Source organism: Aspergillus japonicus (assembly GCF_003184785.1).
Source record: "Aspergillus japonicus CBS 114.51 unplaced genomic scaffold BO86scaffold_27, whole genome shotgun sequence".
Taxonomy (NCBI): Eukaryota; Fungi; Ascomycota; class Eurotiomycetes; order Eurotiales; family Aspergillaceae; genus Aspergillus; species Aspergillus japonicus.
This window is the reverse complement of record NW_020291664.1, coordinates 202713-222105: the sequence shown is the minus strand read 5'-3', so window position 1 is coordinate 222105 and position 19393 is coordinate 202713. Positions and strand designations below refer to the sequence as shown.

The window sequence follows — 19393 nt, the reverse complement described above, 5'->3', positions numbered from 1 at the left end:
GGAACAGCTTCTCCCCGCCTCGAGATCAAGCCTGCCTATCAGACCTTCTCCATCACTTCCCCAGAACAAACCCCCAGCCCAGACAAGCCTATAACGACACTAGTGAATCGCTCCTCGCTAGTCAGTGCGGTGTGTGACTGCCATCCACCGTCTCCACCAACTCCTGTTCGCTGTTCCTTCGTCATTCGTTTTCTGCGCCATCACAACACATTCGGTGCCCTCTAAGAATCATGCGCGCTCTCATTAAGTCTACACCAGACACTGGGTGATTAACTCTTCCACTCCCGGCATCATTCTGATCGCCATACTTCTGCCAGAACGCAGAATTCAAAGACACCCCGCTATTCCTCCCCGCACCAATTCTGCGCAAGTCCGACCGGCAGCTTCAACCATCATGCAGCCTCACCAGCTGGAGAAGCCTAAGAGGGCTCCTCGAAAGCACGTCACCACAGCCTGTGTCGCTTGTCGAGAGAGTAAAATCAGAGTCAGTGATTTGACGCCATCTCAAAAAAAAGAGTCACCTAGGTTCCATTGCACATGTGCTGACAATCTGCTGGTTAGTGTGACGGCTCTACTCCACATTGCCAAAATTGCCAAAGGAAAGGGAAGGAATGCAAATATCAACATGGAGATGACAAACGCAAGTATGTCCTCCTCACGCGCTCATCACACACCAGTCAAATTACAAGGCTTGGCTACATGTTATGCACCCAACATATTGGCGGCGGAGGGCAAGATGATTCACTTATTAGTGCCGAGGGATAAACAGACAGCATTATCGTTCATCCGATGGTCTAGCCTGGTCGAGCTGACCATTTTTACTATCAGAGTATCCTTACGTGCTGCGACAGAGCTTTTCTCCGCCAGGATTGATCAGTTATGCCAGTTCATTCATGATCACGGTCTCGAGCCTCCACCGATGAAGGAGGAGGATGAGTCGGGTATGAACAGAGTTCTCGACACTCTTCAAATCCCTCGCGCGTCAACGAAGACTGGCAATTTACTCGCAGCCAATGCGCAGAGCGCATCAACTTTACCCACTGCTACCGATTCCCCTGCCCAATCCACAACCTCCCCTCATTCAACGTCAAATCGCCAGCTCGAAATTGATAGTGCACCTGAAATTTCACCGGCCTCACAAAGCATAATCCCTCACCAGTCGTCTCTACCCGTCACCGATATCACTCGGGAGGCCATGGCTCAGTCCGAAGTCAACTTGGGACTGTCTAGTAACATTAAACCTGCATCGACTTGGGGGTTTACTCTTCCAACAGCGGAAAGCCTGGATGCGCTTTATGCCAACATAGATCGTAGATCGAACGGATCGCAGGACACCAGCCTGAGTCCGGATAGCCTGCAACTGTCGCAAGACATAGCTCAGCAACCCGGGGTGCTGTTGAATCTGGGTTGGAATGATAAGGATGTGGATTCGAACAGTGGCGAGGAAGACGAAGCTGAGAAGGATGTCATTGAGCAGATCTCGCACCGCATTGGGACCCTCAAGCTTTCGGGTGATGGCCACCTACGTTTCTTTGGCGCGACCTCAAACCTCAACCTGGTGGACGTTTCGGCTACACAACAGCATCAGCGTCCAGATGCCCGTACAGTCCGTCATGATGGTCAAGACATCCTGAACCATCTGCGTGTGGGCCAGCACGTCAGTCAAGCGCTGGAGGATCATCTTGTCGAACTCTACTTCACGTGGCAGAACCCCAGTACCTATGTGGTAGATAAGGAGATGTATTTGAACGCTCGGTCGGAATGGAGAAACGATCTGATAGATACACCTTTCTATTCGGAAGTTCTCACTAATGCTATGTATGATTGCTCTTTGGATCGCCACCGCGACGTATTGCTGATTATACTAGGTGCGCGATCGGAAGTGCCTTCGAAGCCCGATATCACCCCACCTTCATCACATTTCCGAAGTCGCTCTCGGAGTTCTTCGCGGACAGGGCGAAAGCTCTCCTGGAGATTGAACTGGATTCTCCCTGCGTTGCTACGGTTCAGGCCCTTGTTATACTGAGTTCCCACGAGGGCTCATCGAACCGTGATGCTAGAGGTTGGCTTTACAGTGGTATGTTGACCACACGAGAAGAAAGAACTTCAGTCTGACATAAGTAGGAATGTCGATGAGGCTTGCCTTTGATCTTGGGTTGCATCTTGACATGACACCCTACGTGGAGAAAGGCGACATCAGTGTCCACGAAGCTGATGTCCGTAAGGTAGCGTTCTGGGGAAGTTACACTGCGGACCAGTAAGTGATGCCGATCCTCGAGTCGGGTACTTGGTCTAACCTTCTTGGCAGCTTCTGGGGATTTTATCTTGGAAGACCGTTCCGTATGAGTACCGGAGATATTACAGTTCCCAAGCCTGCCTCCGACTTGGGTGCTGAGAAGGAAGCTATGTGGCATGCCTACGGCCTTTCAAACAAGTCAGAAGCACTCGAGGGTGGGCTGAAAAATCCCAACGAGTTGATCAGCCGCCAGTTCGCCGTACTGTGGGAGATAATCTCCCCGGTTGGCCACATTCTGTAAGTCGCCGGCACCGTACAACTGCACAAGTCACTGACTCTGGTTAAGATATGGATGCTCAGATATATCCCGTCATGATCTACAGAGACTGTGCCACCGTGTCACAGATGACCTATTCGCCTGGAAGGCAAATCTGCCTTCCAACTTAGATATCGACATTTCAAACGATGCCGCCCCCAAACTGCCCCATCTCTTGGTATTACAGTAAGGGCTTTTCTTCTTGCTAGTCTCGGGTTGAGCAGGTACTAATACTCTCTACGCAGCATGCAATATCACCAAATAGTCATCTTCACCCACCGTCCCTGGGTGTCGAAAAGCTACATCCAGCCGCGTAGCCCCCGTCAGGGCCCCGGCTACCATCATGCGCGAAGAATGTGCATCGAGTCTTCTACGGCCATCGCGCAACTCCTCCACATCTATGAGAAATACTATACCTTTCGTCGCATGAATAGCCAGGTTGTAGCTATGATATTCAGTGCCGCACTGATTCTTCTTTACGTTACCATCTCGAATTCCCGACAAGGTAGCGACAACGGCAATAATGCCGAAATGGTCGCATACCTGAACCTTTGCTTCCGTGCCCTGGACGAAATTGGTCAGTCTTTTGAGAACGCGAAGCGCACGCGGGACTTCCTCGTAAGTCTTCAGCGGCGATGGCAAGCACATATGCGTCGTTCGGGTTCTGCTGTCAAGCGTCAGATGAGCCACCGAACACAGTCACAGAAACCCATAGGACGAACAAGGGACGCAGACGTGTCGAGGAAGAAATCGCGGACCGCAGCGCCTCGGAATCAGGCCGCGATGCCTCTCTCGCTGCCGACAGCGCACTCGCTTACTGCTGCTGGTTTGCCATTCGGCCAACCGCAGGTTATGACTCGAGCAGCCCAGCACATACCAGTGGATCCCGCCCAACAATCCGTCACGGTTCAACCGGGGGATTTCGACTGGATTCGCGATTCGGACCTGCAGCTGCTGTCCGACAATCTTGGCGAGGACGGCTTTCCACCCCTTGGGAACACAAACTTGTATGCCGAGGACACAGCCCTACCCTCGCTCAATGACATCGAATCTTGGTGGGATTCGCCCGAGGGGAACACATTCGGGGGTCCTTCCTTATGACCATAGACTAGACATGAGGAGATCTAACTTGTAATTTCTGTTATTTTCCTCATTCTCTTCCTCTTTCAGCGATACTTTTTGCACATGGAATATCCCACAACATGTTCGTCGAAAGAGTTGATAGGATAGCCATTGCATGAATGCCTCCTACGAGATCACCTGACAGGTAGCCCGAGAGACCAGCAACGATACAATTGAGAGGACTCACAGTCGAAAGCCATGGTATACCGGCGCGTCAATCGAGTACGCGGTAGGACAAAGACCGATCCAGAGCTAGCTATACGAGCAGCGCAGATCGGTACTACGTAGTGGAAAGCAGCGGAAATTGGCGGGCGGGGAAGATTTCGGAAGTGGCGCCGCGGAACCTTTCCGTCCCCGCATAGAGCCAGCGGTCCGGGTACTGCAGCTCCCACCTGATGACATAGGGTAGTATAACCGGGGAAATGCATACATTTACATACTGGTACTCACTTGTAATGTCTTTATTGGGATTTACTTTGGAAATGTGCGACCACTGTCGCGATTAATTCCTATGACTCGGTAAGGAAGAAGGCTGCGGATGAGAAATGTGTGTGAGTGCCGCGAGACGAGTGAATCTACAGCAAGACATTGTGCCAGATGAACTTGGAACCCTTGTACAGTACACTACACCATCCAAAACCCAGTCAATCCTCTCCTGCTCGGTCGTGTGACAGTTTGATTAAGGTAATCCCGCATCTCCGCGACTACCCTTGTTGTATCCCGCTGGAACCGTAGATATATATACGAGCCGTACTGAATACAGAATCCCATCCCTTCCCCCGTTAAGAGAGAACACATTTCAAACCTCGGATCCCTATCCAATACCCTCAAACCACACACCTCACCTCCAGCACATCCCTATCACAGCTCCAGCAACGAGAAAATGCCCGAAATCACCCTCTACACGTACTTCCGGTCCTCCTGCTCCGCCCGCCTGCGCATTGCCCTGCACCTCAAATCCCTGCCCTACACGCCCATCCCCCTCAACCTGCTCGAGGGGGCCCAACAATCCCCGGACAACCTCGCCCGCAACCCGTCCGGCACGGTGCCCACCCTCCTCATCTCCTCGTCCCCGGGTTCGGAGTCCCTCACTGCAGCCCCGATCAAGATCACCCAATCCCTCGCCGCCCTCGAATACCTCGACGAAGCCTTCCCAGCCACCCCGGCTCTCCTCCCGCGCGACCCGGCGAAGCGAGCGCTGGCGCGTACGCTGGCCCAGATCATCGCGTGCGACGTGCAGCCCGTCACAAACCTGCGGATCTTGAAGCGCGTGGCGCCGTTGGGCGTGGATCGCGCTGCGTGGTCGAGGGACCTGATTGAGGATGGGTTGCGCGCGTATGAGACGATTATTGCGGAGGCGGGCGTGAGTGGCACGTTCAGTGTGGGCGATCAGGTGACGGTCGCGGATGTGTGTTTGGTGCCGGCGGTTTGGGGCGCGGAGAGGGTCGGGGTCGATGTTGCGGGGCTGTTTCCGGTGGTCGCGCGGGTGGTGCGGCGGTTGGAGCGGTTGGAGGCCGTGCGGAGGGCGCATTGGGCCAGGCAGGGGGATACACCTGTCGAGTTGCGGGTGGAGTAGATGGTTTGATTTGGGGGGTGGGCGTGTATGTATGTGTGTGGTTGAGTTGCGGTATGATTAGATATCTGGTTCCTGGAGGGTGGGGGAATATTGCCTCAGTTTTATTTGTACGGTACTCGAACTAAGCTACCTAGGATGCTGGGGTATTTGGGTGAATAGGCTAGGCTAGTCGAAGTTCAGCTGAGGCGCTGCAAGGATCTTTCCGATACAGTCACCAAATCCCACATAGTTGCCCTCCGTGCCGGCCTTCCCGCGCAGAACCACCGTGTCGCCATCCTCCAAGAAGATCCGGTTCGAGCCGTCCGCCAGCTGGATCGGGTTCTTCCCCTTCGTCTGCTCGATCAGACTGCCCTCCATGCCGGGCTCCGGGCCGGAGATGGTGCCGCTGCCCAGCAGATCGCCCGTCCGCAGATTGCAGCCCGTGATTGTGTGGTGCGCCAGCATCTGCGGGAACGAGAAGATGAGGTTCTTGGCGTTGCTGCGCGAGATGGTCGTGGGCTGGCCGCCCTCGTTGGTGATCTCGAACTCCAGCGGGATGTCGAAGACGTTGTCGTGCCGCTTCTCGCGCAGGTACGGCAGCACGTTCTGGTTGTTCTCGGGCTCCAGGCTGGCGGTGCGGAAGGGCTCCAGCGCGTCCAGCAGCACCACCCACGGCGAGATGGTCGTCGCCCAGTTCTTGGCGTTGAATGGCCCCAGCGGCACGTACTCCCACGCCTGGATGTCCCGCGCCGACCAGTCGTTCATCAGCACCACCCCGAAGATGTGGTCCTCGGCCTCCTGCACGGAGACCGGCTGGCCCAGCTCGTTGGGCTGGCTGACGAACGCGGCCAGCTCGAGCTCAATGTCCAGCCGCTTGCAGGTGGTGAACGTCGGCACCTTGGGCACCGCGGTGGGGTTGGCCAGGATCTGGCCGTTGGGGCGGTGGATCGGCGTTCCCGAGGGCACGATGGAGGAGGCGCGGCCGTGGTACGCCACGGGCAGGTGCTTGTAGTTGGGCTGCAGCGCGTTGTCGGGACCCCGCAGGAGCACTCCCAGCGTGTAGGCGTGGTTCAGACCCGCGTAGAAGTCCGTGTAATCGCCGATCTGCATGGGCAGGTGGTTGGTCACCTCCGACAGGGGCAGGAGGGCTTCCTGCTGGAGCGACGTGTTGTCTTTGAGGATCTGGGGGAAGGGCGTGTCGGCGCGGAAGATCGACTGGATGTACTCGCGGACCTGGCGGTGCACTGGCCGTCCCAATGCTGCGAATGCGTTCAGCGTGGGTTGGTCGAAAACATTGAGATGAGGTTCGAAAGAGGGCAGCTGGGCGAAGCCGCCCGACGAGGCGAAGGCATTGAGGTTCAAGGCGTAGTCGCCGATGGCAATGGCAGGGACCCGCGAGGCAGCTTTGGCTGTGGAGATGATTCCGAAGGGAATGTTTGCCAACGAAAAGGGCGAGTTCTTGGGGATCTGTAGCCACGAAGCCATGTTGTGTGTTGAAGAAAAAAAGCTGAGAGGATGCTGAAAGGTGGACGAGGAGAGAGAGGTGGTGACTGGAGAAAAGATGGAAGGAAGAGAGCAAGCAAGAAGTAAAGTACGTCTTAATGCGATGGAGGAATCGCGGGGTTGAGCGCCCCCCCGCGGAATTCCCTCCGTCTCCGCTTATCCCCGGCAATTCCATTCCGCGTCTTTCCTTCCACCGACCGGAAGCTGCTGCATTTCCGCTGCCATCTTCCTTCCAACCTGTTTAAGTTATTCTCGAACTCTCCCTGCTTGATGGCGGGCACTCAAAGGCAGCATTATCTTCCTGTTACAGCTGGATTTTGACCTCGCACTGCAAGAGCCGATCCAAAAACGAAGGCCTTCCAAAGGGTTGCACCTCGAATGCGCGAGAATTGGCAATGAGTTCAAAACATCGATTGTCGGTTTCTGGACCGTCTGTGAACTTTGAGAAACCATCTGGTTTTGAGCAACCACTGAAAGAGGTTCATCGGCTTTCTATGGCGTTGAAGACAAATGCTTCTTCAGCTGCGACCAGTTGACTGGAGCAAGAGGCGAAGAACAACAAAGAAACAAAGAACAAATGGGACGGACATCTGTGTTAACACAAATGGCGGCGATACCGACCCCTGTTAAGTCCCGTCCGCACCAATTTCGGTCAAATCTGGTCTAGTGGAAAGCTGCAGTGGCAGTGACGGCCTGTTAGCCTGGTAGCGCGCCTTATCTTAGTGCCAACACTAACTTGCCTAATAACTCGGCTTGCTGGCTGCTCTCCATTTCAGCCTCACGTTGGCACTTCAGACACTCTCAGGGGCTCCTTGATCGCAATCCAGCACAGTATCATGGCTGAGAAGAGGGTTCTACCGTCTAATCGTCAGAAAACGTTTCGCTCGAGATCGAAAACGGGTTGCCGCACCTGTCGGTAGGTATAGCACGGCAATGCCCGGACTCATGGCTAACCCCTCCAGTGTGCGGCGTGTGCGATGCGATGAGTTCCCAGGAGCATGCAACAACTGTACCTCTACCGGTCGGAAATGCGAGTATGACCTATATCGGCTTCCTGCCAAGCGCAACATGGGTCTCCCACGCATCTACCCCAGCCGCTTTCATGGCCCGGCTTTGACCTCCGATGAGCAAACCTGTTTTGCGTACTTCCAATACCACACAGTCTCAGGTCTGGTGGATTTATTCGACTCGCCTCTTTGGGAACGCTACATTCTTCCGCAGAGCTGTGCCGAGCCCGCCGTCTGCCATGCGGTCATCATGCTTAGTGCAATCCATCAGGACGCCGAGTCGAATTGTATGAGACTGTCGGGTAACCGAACAGATGACTCCCATTTGAACTTCGCTTTAGAACACTCCACCCGATCCTCCGCCCTGCTGCGAAGACGAGGCGCGTCTAATGACCCACAAAAGTACCAGGCCGTTATCACGTGCTGTCTTCTGTTTGTGATGGGGGAGCTATTGCGGGGCCAATATGGCAGAGCGGCCATGCATCTCCACCATGGGGTGCAACTCATCAAGGAGGCGCAAGCACAGGGACAGGTAATAGATCCCGACCTTGTCGGCTTCTTCGATCACCTTAATGTTACCGCCGCCTTGTATGCCGCTGATGGACCTGCTCAGAGCATTGACTCAGTAGACGAACCTGAGTGGGTATTGAACGTATGTGCTATCGTTGTACATAGCGTCGGTGAGGCACAGCAAGCATTCACGGAAACGCTCAATTACTCGATTCTCCTGATCGCGTACCTGATGCGCTCAACGCAGGCCGAGATTCTGGCAAAATACGACGATCTGTGGCTCAAGAGACAGAGAATCCTTGCTCGATACGCAGATATTACTCAAGCTCTTGATTCTTTTTGCCAGAAACGCGGCTCCAGGTTTACTCCCAAGGAAGAACGTGGAGCGGACGTGCTTCGTCACCTCCTGCTGGTCCAATACGTCACCCTGAGGGTATTATTTCCCGGAGATTACACCACTAGTCAAATCACTGTCGAATGTGCTGCGCTACTTTCCAGCAGCCTAGCCATCATGAACCAAATCTCGAGAAGCACGACGTTTACCATGGAGCCTGTGGTCTGTCCGGGTTTGCACATTGTGGCCACTCTATGCCCGGACTTGCGCTTGCGTGTACGGGCCATCGAAGCATTGCGTGCCTGGCCGCACATGGAGGGTATGATCAATTCCCAGGTCTGTGCAAGTATCGCGGTCGAGGCGCTGAAGGCGGAGGTGCAGAAGATGGGGAAGGACGGCGAAAGCTGGATTGCTGCTGAGTATCCCGAGGGGAGGGACCGGTTTCTGGTAGAGGTTCTTCAATCAAGCCAGAAGGCTGCCGACTGGGCGCCTATTCGCATGTCGCAGTTGGACATCGGTGATGCTGTACCCTATCCGGAAGACACTGTCGTATTGAATGATATACTTTAATGTTCAAGTTAATAGACCATTTTAGTGAAGGCTATGTAGCTCAACAATACCAGCTTGCATATTCACTTTGCATGGTCTCTTGTTCCCCTTGGAGTGTCCGATACTCGACGGCGTTTTTGCATCACACCATGACTTCATCGAGGGTCATAGCGAGTTCGATAAAGTCTTTCAGAGGTTTAATCTTGTATCACTTGTACCAGGATGCTCGACATGATTCAATCAAGCGAAGTTCGATGACGATGTCTGTCATGCATTTACCCTTGTACCATGATTCTCGATATGATCCCAATCGATGGCACCATGGTTGAAGCTATTCAGAGACTTGGCTGCAAGGAAGAGTGAGTCAACCACCCATGCGGACATGGTTGCATAACCATGATGGTAAGTCTGCTGGAAATGCATTTCCTGATACTATGATGCATCTGAGTCACCGGCCCGACGACCTGAATTCTCCCGTTGAATCTCTCCATCTCCTGAATTTACCCACATCTCCTTCGCACCGTACCTGCACCACCACAAGACCTTAGTATCAGGTAGCATCCTCAACATCCAGTACCTTCAGTACTCTCAAGCACCTTACCACTATCAAGAACATTTCTTACCATCAAGTACTTTCATGCCAGCCTCCCATTTGCTATTGGTATCAGCCAGGATCGCATACTAACCCATCCAGAGCACCCTCAAAATGCAACCCTATGGAGGCGGACAGCTTCCCTGGCCTGCAACCTCCAACAGTGCCAGCAAGCCACCGGCCACGGAGAACCAGAACAAAAAGAAATGGCTGCGATGGGCCATTCCGCTGGCTGTGGTGGTTATCGCCATCACCATCCTGGGTGCCTGTCTGGGCACTCAGCTGAACAAGCACCCGAAGGCGACGCCTATGCGCCTGGGTAATGGAACCAGTGAGTCTCCCACAGATCTTGAGGGCGCAGGGCACCAGGCTGGGGTTGGCGATAACCACGACCACAATCACACTTATGATCATCACAACACCAGTGATGGGGTTCCTCGTGTTGGACTGCCGAGTCGTGGCGTGTCGTCCGGGTCTTCACTGCCTCAGCCTGGTGGTCCTGTTGTGCCTGTTAGCCCTGTGCCTGTTAGCCCTGCACCTGTCAGCCCTATTGTGCCTGTCAACCCTATTGCACTTGTCCCTCCTATCACCCCTATGAGCCCTACCAGCCCTACCAACTCTATCAATGCTACCAACCTTCTTAACGCACCTTCCCCTCCATCCCATAATAAAATCCAAACCCAAGCCCACCCAACCACCTCCACAACAACAAAACCAACCTTCACCATCCTCCCCCTCCACCCAATCACCCCCATCCCCACCCCCATCATTAATAAACCCCAAACAACCCCCCAACCCCAAACCAAAACCAACCCAGTACCCAACCCTAACAACCCACCCCAACCAGCACCAACAACAGCAACAACCAAACCACTAACACCTCTCCCCATGACCACGGCCGAAGAATGCACCACCCTGCACGGAATAACCTACACCTTCTACGGCTACCCGGACAACGACCCGCCGGGGGCCGCCATCGCCTACGAATGCCCCAACCGGGGCACCACCGCCGGCGGGACCGGCACGTACGACGACCCGCTGACCTTCGCGACGGCGCCCGGCGAATTCGAGCTGTGCGAGGTCATCTACTCGCCCTACCTGCAGAAGTATCCCATCCACGAGGACTACTGCGCGAGCTGCACGCGGCACTGGCCGCACATGTGGCATGTGGACGTGTGGCTGGGCGGGGACTCGGTGGGCGCCGCGGCTGAGCAGCTGAGCTGTGAGGCGCGGCTGACGCCCGAGCTGGAGAGCCAGCGGGTCGTGCGCGGGCCGCGGGGGGATTTGCCGGTTGATGGTATGTTTTTCATTTTCATCATTCTCTTTACTGTAGATTCTGAGCGGGGAGAGGGGGGCTGGGGTTAGAGTTGGGTTGGGGTGGGATTAGGGCATAATAACATGCTAACGACCGTTCCGCAGGCACGACGTTCTACGCGGGTGGGTATTCCGCCTGTGGCGTCGAGCATGTCTACCATGCCGCGGAGGCGGGGGATTACTGTTGAGGGTTCCCGAGCGACAACCGGCAAGGACGGGGGCTGGACCAGCGAACGGGTTCAGACCAGGGAACAGGCCCGACAAGGGGGATCTGGATCGGCGGCTGGCTTAGGGTTCTGTTTCTGGGGGACAGTCTGTTGGCCTCGTGTCTGGCGGGGTTGTCGCTGGTGGTGCCGAACTGGGTGCCTGTCCATCAGGCTTTGTCGATCTTGCTCGTGATCGCGGCCATACCCTTGCTGTTTGGGGGCGTTTGGTATCCCGAGTTGCTTGGGGTCATGTTTTGATCGCTTTGGGAGACTTGCTTTGCTCTATGTTTATTCGGGTGTTTGCATGGAGCGTTGTTGTTGTTGCGTTCTTGCGTTCTTGCGTCGTTGGGCTTTTGCGTTTTTGCGCCGTTGTGTTTAGCCCTAACTGATTTGCATGTGGATAAAGGTTTGGAGTCTGAGTTGGAATTGTGTTTGGCTGTAACTGATGCATGTGAAATGAAGTTTGAAGTCTGGTATCTCACATTGGATTCGTGGCGAATCGCTGTAGTGGCAGTAACTGCTTTTAAACCATGTACATAACCCAGGCAATTCGTGAAGATCGTCTGGCGTGCCTCGAACTGCAGGCAGGAGCGGTCAATCAAGTGTAAGGAAGGAGCTTCTCTCGCTGTTTTCAAATCGAAGGTTAGGTGGCTATGTGCAAACAAACATGATTATATTCTATTCTAACTCTATATGCATTTCCTTCGCATGCGTACTGACGAGTCAATGATATCAGTCAACCCAGTCAGAAGCCCAGCCCTAAAAGCCCTCCAACACCTTCCCCCCCTCAACACTAGACACCAGCTCCCGCACCGTCTCAGCCACCAACCCCAACCACCGCGTCACGTCCTCTTCCTCGCTGCCAACAACGCCCAACTGCAACTGGCCTCCCTTGACGAACGAAACGACCTTGACCGGGTACGCCGCGTCCCCATGCGGGTTCAGGATATCAACCGCACACTCCCGTCCAGCGAAAGGCATGGTATCAAAGTCCTCGAAGTCCTGGTGATGCACAATCGAGTCGAATGAGCCGGCTCCTTGCCACGCGGGCGCACATTCCCGTGCGATCTTCTCGAAGCCCACAAAGTCATACGCCGCGGACTCGGCGCTCTGGCACTGCACAGCGCGCAGGAGATCCGCTGCTGTCCACTCGCGCTGGATGTTGATCCGGATCGGCGCGAGCTGGTAGCAAGGGCCGACGACGTTCTCAACTCCGATGAGGTCGAGGGTCCGGCCGGTGGTGACGCCACCGAAGGTGATGTCGCGTGTCTGCAGGAGGCGGGCGAGAGTGAGAGCCCATGAGGCGGTGAGGAGGGTTGCGGTCGTCGTGGCCGTGCTTTCCTGGACAGACGAGAGATCCAAGTCGAGGGCTTGAGTGTGGAAAATGGACTTGGAGGCGGGCGACTTGGGTCCCGTGGAGGGAAGTACGGTGAGCGTCGAGTCGTGTAGAAGGTTTTTCCAGTAGGTGAGAGCAGGGGTTTGGTTCTCCGGCTTGGTGATGTGTGCCATGTACGCGGAGAAGGGAACCTGATCGGTCGCTTGCGAACCGGTGTAAAGGGCTTCGAGGTCACGGAGCAGGTGGGGCAGAGACTCGCCGTCGTATTGCGCGTGCGAAAGACCGAGGACCAAGGCCTCGCGGCCGTCCAGGGCTTCAATGTGGAAGAACTTGAGGAAGGACGAACCCAGAGGGAAGTCGGAGGCAATGTGGCTGTTGCACAACTCGGTGATGTACTGCAGCAGGTCTTCTTTGTCGGCCGTGTGCTGCGTCAGGGGGGTGGCAAGCTCATTCAGCACAACCTGATAGAAGACCGATTCGTGCTCAACAAAAACGGTCCGCAGGATGTCGTGGGTCTTGACGAGGTCGCTGCACGCGCGAAGCAGTCGCTCGCGATCAATCGCCCCCTGATCGAAGATGAGCATGGTGTATTGGATCGAGGTGCGCGGAGCATGCACGGTTGCGCGGATATCCAGCGCTTGGGAGTCGGTCACAGGAAGAACATCCTTGATTGACCAGGAAGATTCTGCCAGCTGAGGACCGATGGTTTGAGACAAGAATTGCTCAACATCCGAACGACGCAGGGTAGAGAAGGGCTGGTAGGACTGAGCTTGCTTGGCCTTAGAGGCCTGATCGACCCTCAACACTCGGGCCGCGTCACCCAGGCGCATGTGCTGGAAGATGTCGGCTACGGACAGGTTATGACCCTGGCTACGAAGACTGGAAACCAGCTTCATTGCCAGGACGGAGTCACCTCCCAGGCGGAAGAAGTTATCGTCAACATCAATCTCTTCCTCAGGCAACCGAAGAATCTTGGCCCAAGCGGACCGTAAAATCTTCTCGGGAGTTGTCAGGTTAGTATGAATAGCAGTCTTTGCCCATACTTCCTTGATCCCGTTGCGGAGCTGTTCCAGAATATCCTGGGGGATCTTGGAGGCCAGCTGGTTGAGAAGGGTGTGGTCACTCTGTTCGCCCTGGGCCGGCAACTTCTCAACCACAATGTATGCAGACGGAGACATGTAAGATGGAAGCGAGTCGCGAATGAACTTGTCGAGCTTCTTCAGAGCAACCGCAGCACTGACGGGAATTGTGGCACTGAGGGTGGCCGCCGACTCGCCGCTAATCTCCTGCGTGGCTGGTAGGATGGAAAGGCTCTCCTCATCGGAAGACGGACGCTCAACCAGAACGACCAACTCGGGTCCAGACTCGTTGAGCGACTGTCGAATAGCTGCAGCGGCGCGAACTGCAGCGGGAAGCTGTCTGTTTAAGTGCAGTTCAATATCGGCAATATCCACAGCATGTCCCTGGATTGAAACAACATTTTCCTTACGGCCAACAAACACAAGGCTACCATCCTCGCGCAGCTGGACCATATCACCAGTCGATTGCACTGTGCCACTGCGACCAGCACTAATGGAACTTCCCGCAATAAGCCAGGCCGGGTTCTCAACAGTTTCGCCAGAGACAAAAGCGCCTTCGAGCCAGAGCTCTCCGACACAGCCAATGGGAGACAACAAAGCTGGGTTGCGAGCATTGACTACCCAAGGAACAACTGCAGAGGGGTACTGCGCTCCCTGCTTGATAGTAGCATCGGCACGAAGTCGTCCCGAAGACTCATCTCGGGTCAGAGGGGGGGTCTTGTTCCATTGCCAAATCTGGTTCAGCTCAACCTCAGGCAGACACGAGATGTCTTCAATGCGGCGCTGCAGGCCCTTAGTCAACTCGACGCAGGCCACTTCCAGCTGTACCAGCATACGCTTCATCTGTGCAACTTCGATCAAGCTGCCGTCAAAGCTAGCACAGACCCGGAAGCCACCCTTGCGCACAGCACATCCCAGCATCAGCGGGTAGGGGTTGAAATGCAGGGCTTCGCGAACAACATCACCCGTCTCAAAGCCCAGGTCACTACCCACGTACTCCGGTTCCAGCTGGACGACCAAGCCAGTACCGGCCTCGCATGCGTGTTGAGCGTCGTGGCTGACCTTGCGGATATTCTGCATGCCCATGTGCTGATAGGGGACACGAGCCAGAATAGTCTGCTGCACAGCTTGCAGATAGGACTCAACCGTACTGGTACGGCTGACATGGATGCGAACGGGAAGTGTAGCAATCAAGGGACCGATGATGCTCTCGACGCCCGGTAAGGCGATATCACGACCGGTGAGCGTTTCACCGAAGACGACGTCGTCACTTCCAGAATACTGAGCAGCCACGAGTGCCCAGGCACCGCGAATCAGGGTCGCCATGGTGAATGGCCACTTCGCGGCGGTCTTCAGTGGGATCATGTGCTCGATGAAGGCGTCGGGAGTGGGCATGAAATCTCTGGACGGCAGGCGAGGGAACTGGGGACCAACGGCACCCTGTAGTTCGCGTCTCCAGAACTCATTCATAGCGGCTTCATCCGTATCGTGCACGTACTTCACAAAGTCGCGCATCTGTGCCTGTGGCTCGATCTGCTTAGCGCTCAGCGCGTCACTGACATCCTTAAGCACCAGCGGCTCAGACCACCCGTCGTACACAACATGGTGGATTGTCCAAACCATATGTTTGCCCTCCTTGGCATCATCCACAATCGCGTAGCGAGCCAGGCTCTCGCCCAGGTTCATTCTCTCCTCGCGATCGTTCTCCAAATACTGCGCCAAGTCGGTCGCATGCTTCCAGGTGATGTTCTCCCTGAGTACCACTTGCTGCAGACCGGGATCCTGCAGCTGCACCAGACGAGTGCGCAGAATAGGTTTGGCGGCTACGGCTTCCTCCCAGGCTTTCTTCCAAGCATCGAGGTCGATGTGCGACGGAATGCGCGCAACTCTCTGTGCCACGTACAACTTGACAGATTTGAGCGAGAAGGTAAAGAGCGACTCCTGCGTGGGTGTGCAAGGATAGATGTCTTCAACTGCCGCCGCGTCAACTCCGCAAGCGGCAGCTGCCTCGCGACAGGCGCTTTCGACATCTTGCGAAATCATCGAGAAAGGCGGCAACTCAGTGCGGGCTTCAGTGTCGCAAATCTGAACGACACTGGCCATTCCTGAGAGGGTAGGGTGCCCAAAAGTGTTGGCGACGGTGAGGTCAAGACCTTGCTCGCGGCACACCGACACCAGCCTCATCGCCATGACAGAGTCACCTCCAAGCGCAAAGAAGTTGTCCTCGGCCCGAATGCCGTCAGCATCCTGCTTCAAGACCACACTCCAAGCCTGGCGAAGACGTTCCTCGAGCTCGGTCAGTTCCCGACCAGCGCCGTTTGTCTCGGCCCCTTGGTCGAGCTGGCGGATGTCGACCGTGGTAGCAAATTGTCGGAGTCTCTTGCGATCAGTCTTGCTGGAAATCAAGACTGGGATATAGTTCACAGGGATATAGACCGTGGGAACCATGTATCGTGGCAGGACCTTGGCAACGTCGGCATTGGCTTCAGAAAGCGTCTTTTGCTGTTCATCCGATAGCTCAGCCAGGCTCAGGTCGCCCTGCTCATTAGCCTTGGAGGACTGGAACGTGACAAACGCAACCAAGGTAGCCTGGCCACCGGTTCCCTGCGGCACAACCACCTCAGCGATCACATTAGCATCTGAAGGCAATCTGTCCTTAAGCTGACTCTCAATCTCCCCGAGCTCAACACGCTGACCACGCAGTTTGACCTGCGTGTCCTTGCGTCCAACGAAGACAATACCACCCGAGCCGTCGGGGTCGTACCGGCCCAAGTCACCCGTCTTGTACAGACGACCGCGACGACCCTCGTAGCCGTTGTGGCCGGCAACAAGCCATTTGGGATCCTCAATAAACACCGTGGCGGTCTTCTCGGGATCATTGAGGTAACCTTGGCCGACAATGGGGCCCTCAACGAGCAGCTCACCGACGGCGCCGACGGGCATGAGGGTATCGTGGTCGTTGGGGTCGGTGATCCACATTGCGGCACCGTTGCCGGGTCCGATTGAGATATAGTCTCTGCCGGTCGCTGCGCTGCTGTTGACTGTGCATCCAATTGTACATTCACAAGGTCCGTACCCGATAATGATACGGGTGTCCTGTCCCCACAGCTTCACATCTCGCGCCGAGACAGCCTCGCCACCAAGGCCGAGACCAGTCAGGGACGAGATCACATCCGCATCCAGAATGCGCGCCACTGATGGCGTCAAACCAGCATAATTGATCCTCATGCGCCGGAACGCTCCGTTGATATCATTAAGTCGATCTTCATCCGAGGGAATGCACAGGCAGCCACCATTGCTCAGAGTTAACAGCATGCTATCGATACTAACGTCGAAGGCATAGGAAGCGAAGTCCAGTACCCGGGAGTCAGGTGTATATCCCACGGCCTTGGCACGTGGAATGGCGCTACTCGTGTAGGTTTGGTGAGAGATGGTTACGCCCTTGGGAGTGCCCGTACTGCCCGAGGTGAAGATGATATACATCAGAGTGTTCGGGGGTACGGTGGGCAGCGCTGGAAGCTCCTGGCTCAGATCGAAAGCCTGGAAAGTGTCTTCTTCCACAACCAGGACGGGACCACCAGGCAAAATCGAGGTCGCTAGATCATGCTGCTTGCGCGACGACAGCATCATCTTCCCGCCAACCTGTTGCGCCATGTTCTGGAGACGGGCCAGAGGAAGCGTGGGGTCCATGAGCGCAAAGGTTGCGCCAGCTTTCATCGCTGCGAGAACTGCCACGATGGTCCACCGTGACTTCTCAAAGCAGATGGGCAGGATATCGTCCAGTTGAAGCCCCATCCCCTTGAGCTTCCACGCGACGTGTGTGGAATAACGGTCGACCTGTGCATATGTCAGGTTGCCGTCCCAGGACGCAATGGCCTCGCTCTCCGGAGCCTTTTGCGCCCATTCTGTTACCATTTCGTGCGTGCAGAAGCTGTATGTTGGTGGTAACTCGTGGTTCCAGCGCCAGATCTCATCCAGATCGGATGTGGTCGCTCGAAGGCACTCTTCAATGGTGCTCTCGGGGTTGCTCAAGCATCGCTGGACCAGCTCCGCTAATTTCGTGACATGTAACCTCACGGTGAATTCCAGCACACTGGGTGAGTGCCATACTGGCCGAATCTTGAGGTTTCCGCTCTCAAAGCCGACCTCAACATGGATGACACTCTGTTTCACAGTTGTTCGTTAGCTTAAGCGCAGCCTCTCGAAGAATGGTTCATTACCTCTTCCGGAGCCTGTGACAATGAGCCCGTGCTTAGTAACAGCGTCGTGGGTGCCGCAGGAGATTGATCTTGCGTGGCTGCGGCAATGTGTTGGGCGACTGCGGCCGAGACTTGAACGATAGTGCTCTGTAATCCCGGCATCACTTGTGGTGTCGAGAGCGACGACTTGCCCCCGGTTGAATACGCCCATTCGAAGCGAACCTGGCCGTCTTCGCAGGACTGCAACAGCAAAATGATCCATGATACTAGCAGAATATCCTCTCTCGTGCCTGTCGGAGTAATAGCGGAGGTGGGGGTGGAGGGAGCTTCCAGGCCGGCAACCTGGAAGAGGTGGAAACCGTCGGCGTCGACTTGCGACTGTTGTTGTTGTTGTTGTTGCGACATGACTCTAGCTTTAAAATCCCTTATTATGTTTCCTGTCAAGGGGGGTCATATAAGTCGTCTTCGTCTCCCAGCAGTCCAGCTGAAGTGTGCGTCTGTCTGGTGAGAAGGAATGAGAGGAGGAGGAGGAGGTGGTGGTGGTGGGGGGTAGGAGGGGAAGGTGGATTTATTAAAGATGCAAGTAGTCCAGTAGCCTCCTTCTTTGCCCGCTCTCCGACCAGACCGGAAAGTCACCGCTTGCGCGAGTTCGGCCCTCTGTGACCAAACGGGTATGGTGTCAAATTATATAGTAGGCGCTGTCCTGCCAGCCAAGATTTTGTGGATGGGGAATTGTGCAAGATGCGCAAGGAAAATTCCCCACCAGGTGCAGCGCGAGCCGCGCGCACCAGATGTGTGGTGGAGATTATCATGTTTCCTTCCATCACATCTGCGGGACAAAGTAGCCTGCAGATTCGCGCTATGTAATTTCGAGCAGTGGACCGAGAGTGCGGACGGAGAGTCGAGGAGCAATTACGGACACACTGGAGATTAATTGTTGACTGTAGAGTACAGACCGAGTACGGCGTAAGGTCGCTGACTGTAGGTACCCGATCCCTGCAGGTGGAAAGTCTACCTGAGTCCTCAGGAGAATTGAGAGGGGCTGGGAAAAAAAAATGCACAGCAAGCTGTGATTGAGCTAGAGTACTGTACTGTACCTACCCGACCCAATTCCACTCTCGGTTTCAAACCACTGAGCAGTGGGCACAGAGCATGCCCATCCCTTCCGACCTTCAGCGGGGCGGAGGAGATTGATAAGAAGTCGCCTGACCCAAGACTGGACTATTGCAATTTCCTCTCGCGCGCGATTTTAGACTACGTACACACCTGATTGAGAATCGAGCCCCGAAAAAAAAAAGTTCCAATCCAGTTTCAGCACGCTTGCTGGGTGGTGCAGTTGCAGCCAGCCTTTGCCCACCTCGGTTAGGGAAACTGGGTTTGGGAACTTTGAAGAAATTTTTATCACGGCGGGGTGGGGAAGTCAATTTTATCAATCAGTGATAAGATGCGCTTTGCTTTTCGGGTACCGTACCGTATCATGTGGTGGGGGCCTGTCGGTTGTGACCGTACAGTACAGTACGCGGTATCGGCTGAGC

General features: G+C 55.2%; 6 protein-coding genes across 6 annotated transcripts; 4 read left to right on the top strand and 2 right to left on the bottom strand.

Annotated features, from left to right (window-relative positions):
* The first annotated feature begins 152 nt into the window (after window positions 1-152).
* BO86DRAFT_100904 (transcription factor domain-containing protein) lies at window positions 153-3678 on the top strand. Its single transcript, XM_025665847.1, has 8 exons — window positions 153-484; window positions 562-644; window positions 829-1818; window positions 1869-2077; window positions 2125-2257; window positions 2309-2533; window positions 2583-2738; window positions 2798-3678. Exons 1-8 carry the CDS (start codon window positions 395-397, stop codon window positions 3651-3653), a joined length of 2742 nt encoding a protein of 913 aa, XP_025527263.1. The 5' UTR covers window positions 153-394; the 3' UTR covers window positions 3654-3678.
* Window positions 3679-4485: 807 nt separating this feature from the next.
* Window positions 4486-5288, top strand: maiA (maleylacetoacetate isomerase MaiA). The gene has a single exon (XM_025672176.1). The coding sequence runs from the start codon at window positions 4558-4560 to the stop codon at window positions 5248-5250; it is 693 nt and encodes a 230-aa protein (XP_025527262.1). The 5' UTR covers window positions 4486-4557; the 3' UTR covers window positions 5251-5288.
* Window positions 5289-5349: 61 nt separating this feature from the next.
* On the bottom strand, window positions 5350-6777 carry fahA (fumarylacetoacetate hydrolase FahA). The gene has a single exon (XM_025672175.1). The coding sequence runs from the start codon at window positions 6712-6714 to the stop codon at window positions 5416-5418; it is 1299 nt and encodes a 432-aa protein (XP_025527261.1). The 5' UTR covers window positions 6715-6777; the 3' UTR covers window positions 5350-5415.
* Window positions 6778-7568: 791 nt separating this feature from the next.
* On the top strand, window positions 7569-9153 carry BO86DRAFT_314211 (uncharacterized protein; the record flags this gene model as incomplete). The annotated part of the gene is made up of 2 exons (XM_025668035.1): window positions 7569-7648; window positions 7695-9153. The coding sequence occupies 2 exons, from the start codon at window positions 7569-7571 to the stop codon at window positions 9151-9153; spliced, it is 1539 nt and encodes a 512-aa protein (XP_025527260.1).
* A 1459-nt stretch (window positions 9154-10612) lies between these two features.
* On the top strand, window positions 10613-11226 carry BO86DRAFT_419367 (uncharacterized protein; the record flags this gene model as incomplete). Its single annotated transcript, XM_025675118.1, has 2 exons — window positions 10613-11021; window positions 11144-11226. 2 exons carry the CDS (start codon window positions 10613-10615, stop codon window positions 11224-11226), a joined length of 492 nt encoding a protein of 163 aa, XP_025527259.1.
* A 720-nt stretch (window positions 11227-11946) lies between these two features.
* sidD (nonribosomal peptide synthase SidD) lies at window positions 11947-18354 on the bottom strand. Its single transcript, XM_025675755.1, has 2 exons — window positions 17880-18354; window positions 11947-17823 (listed from the first exon to the last, which is right to left on the bottom strand). Exons 1-2 carry the CDS (start codon window positions 18261-18263, stop codon window positions 12004-12006), a joined length of 6204 nt encoding a protein of 2067 aa, XP_025527258.1. The 5' UTR covers window positions 18264-18354; the 3' UTR covers window positions 11947-12003.
* Between the last annotated feature and the right edge of the window lie 1039 nt (window positions 18355-19393).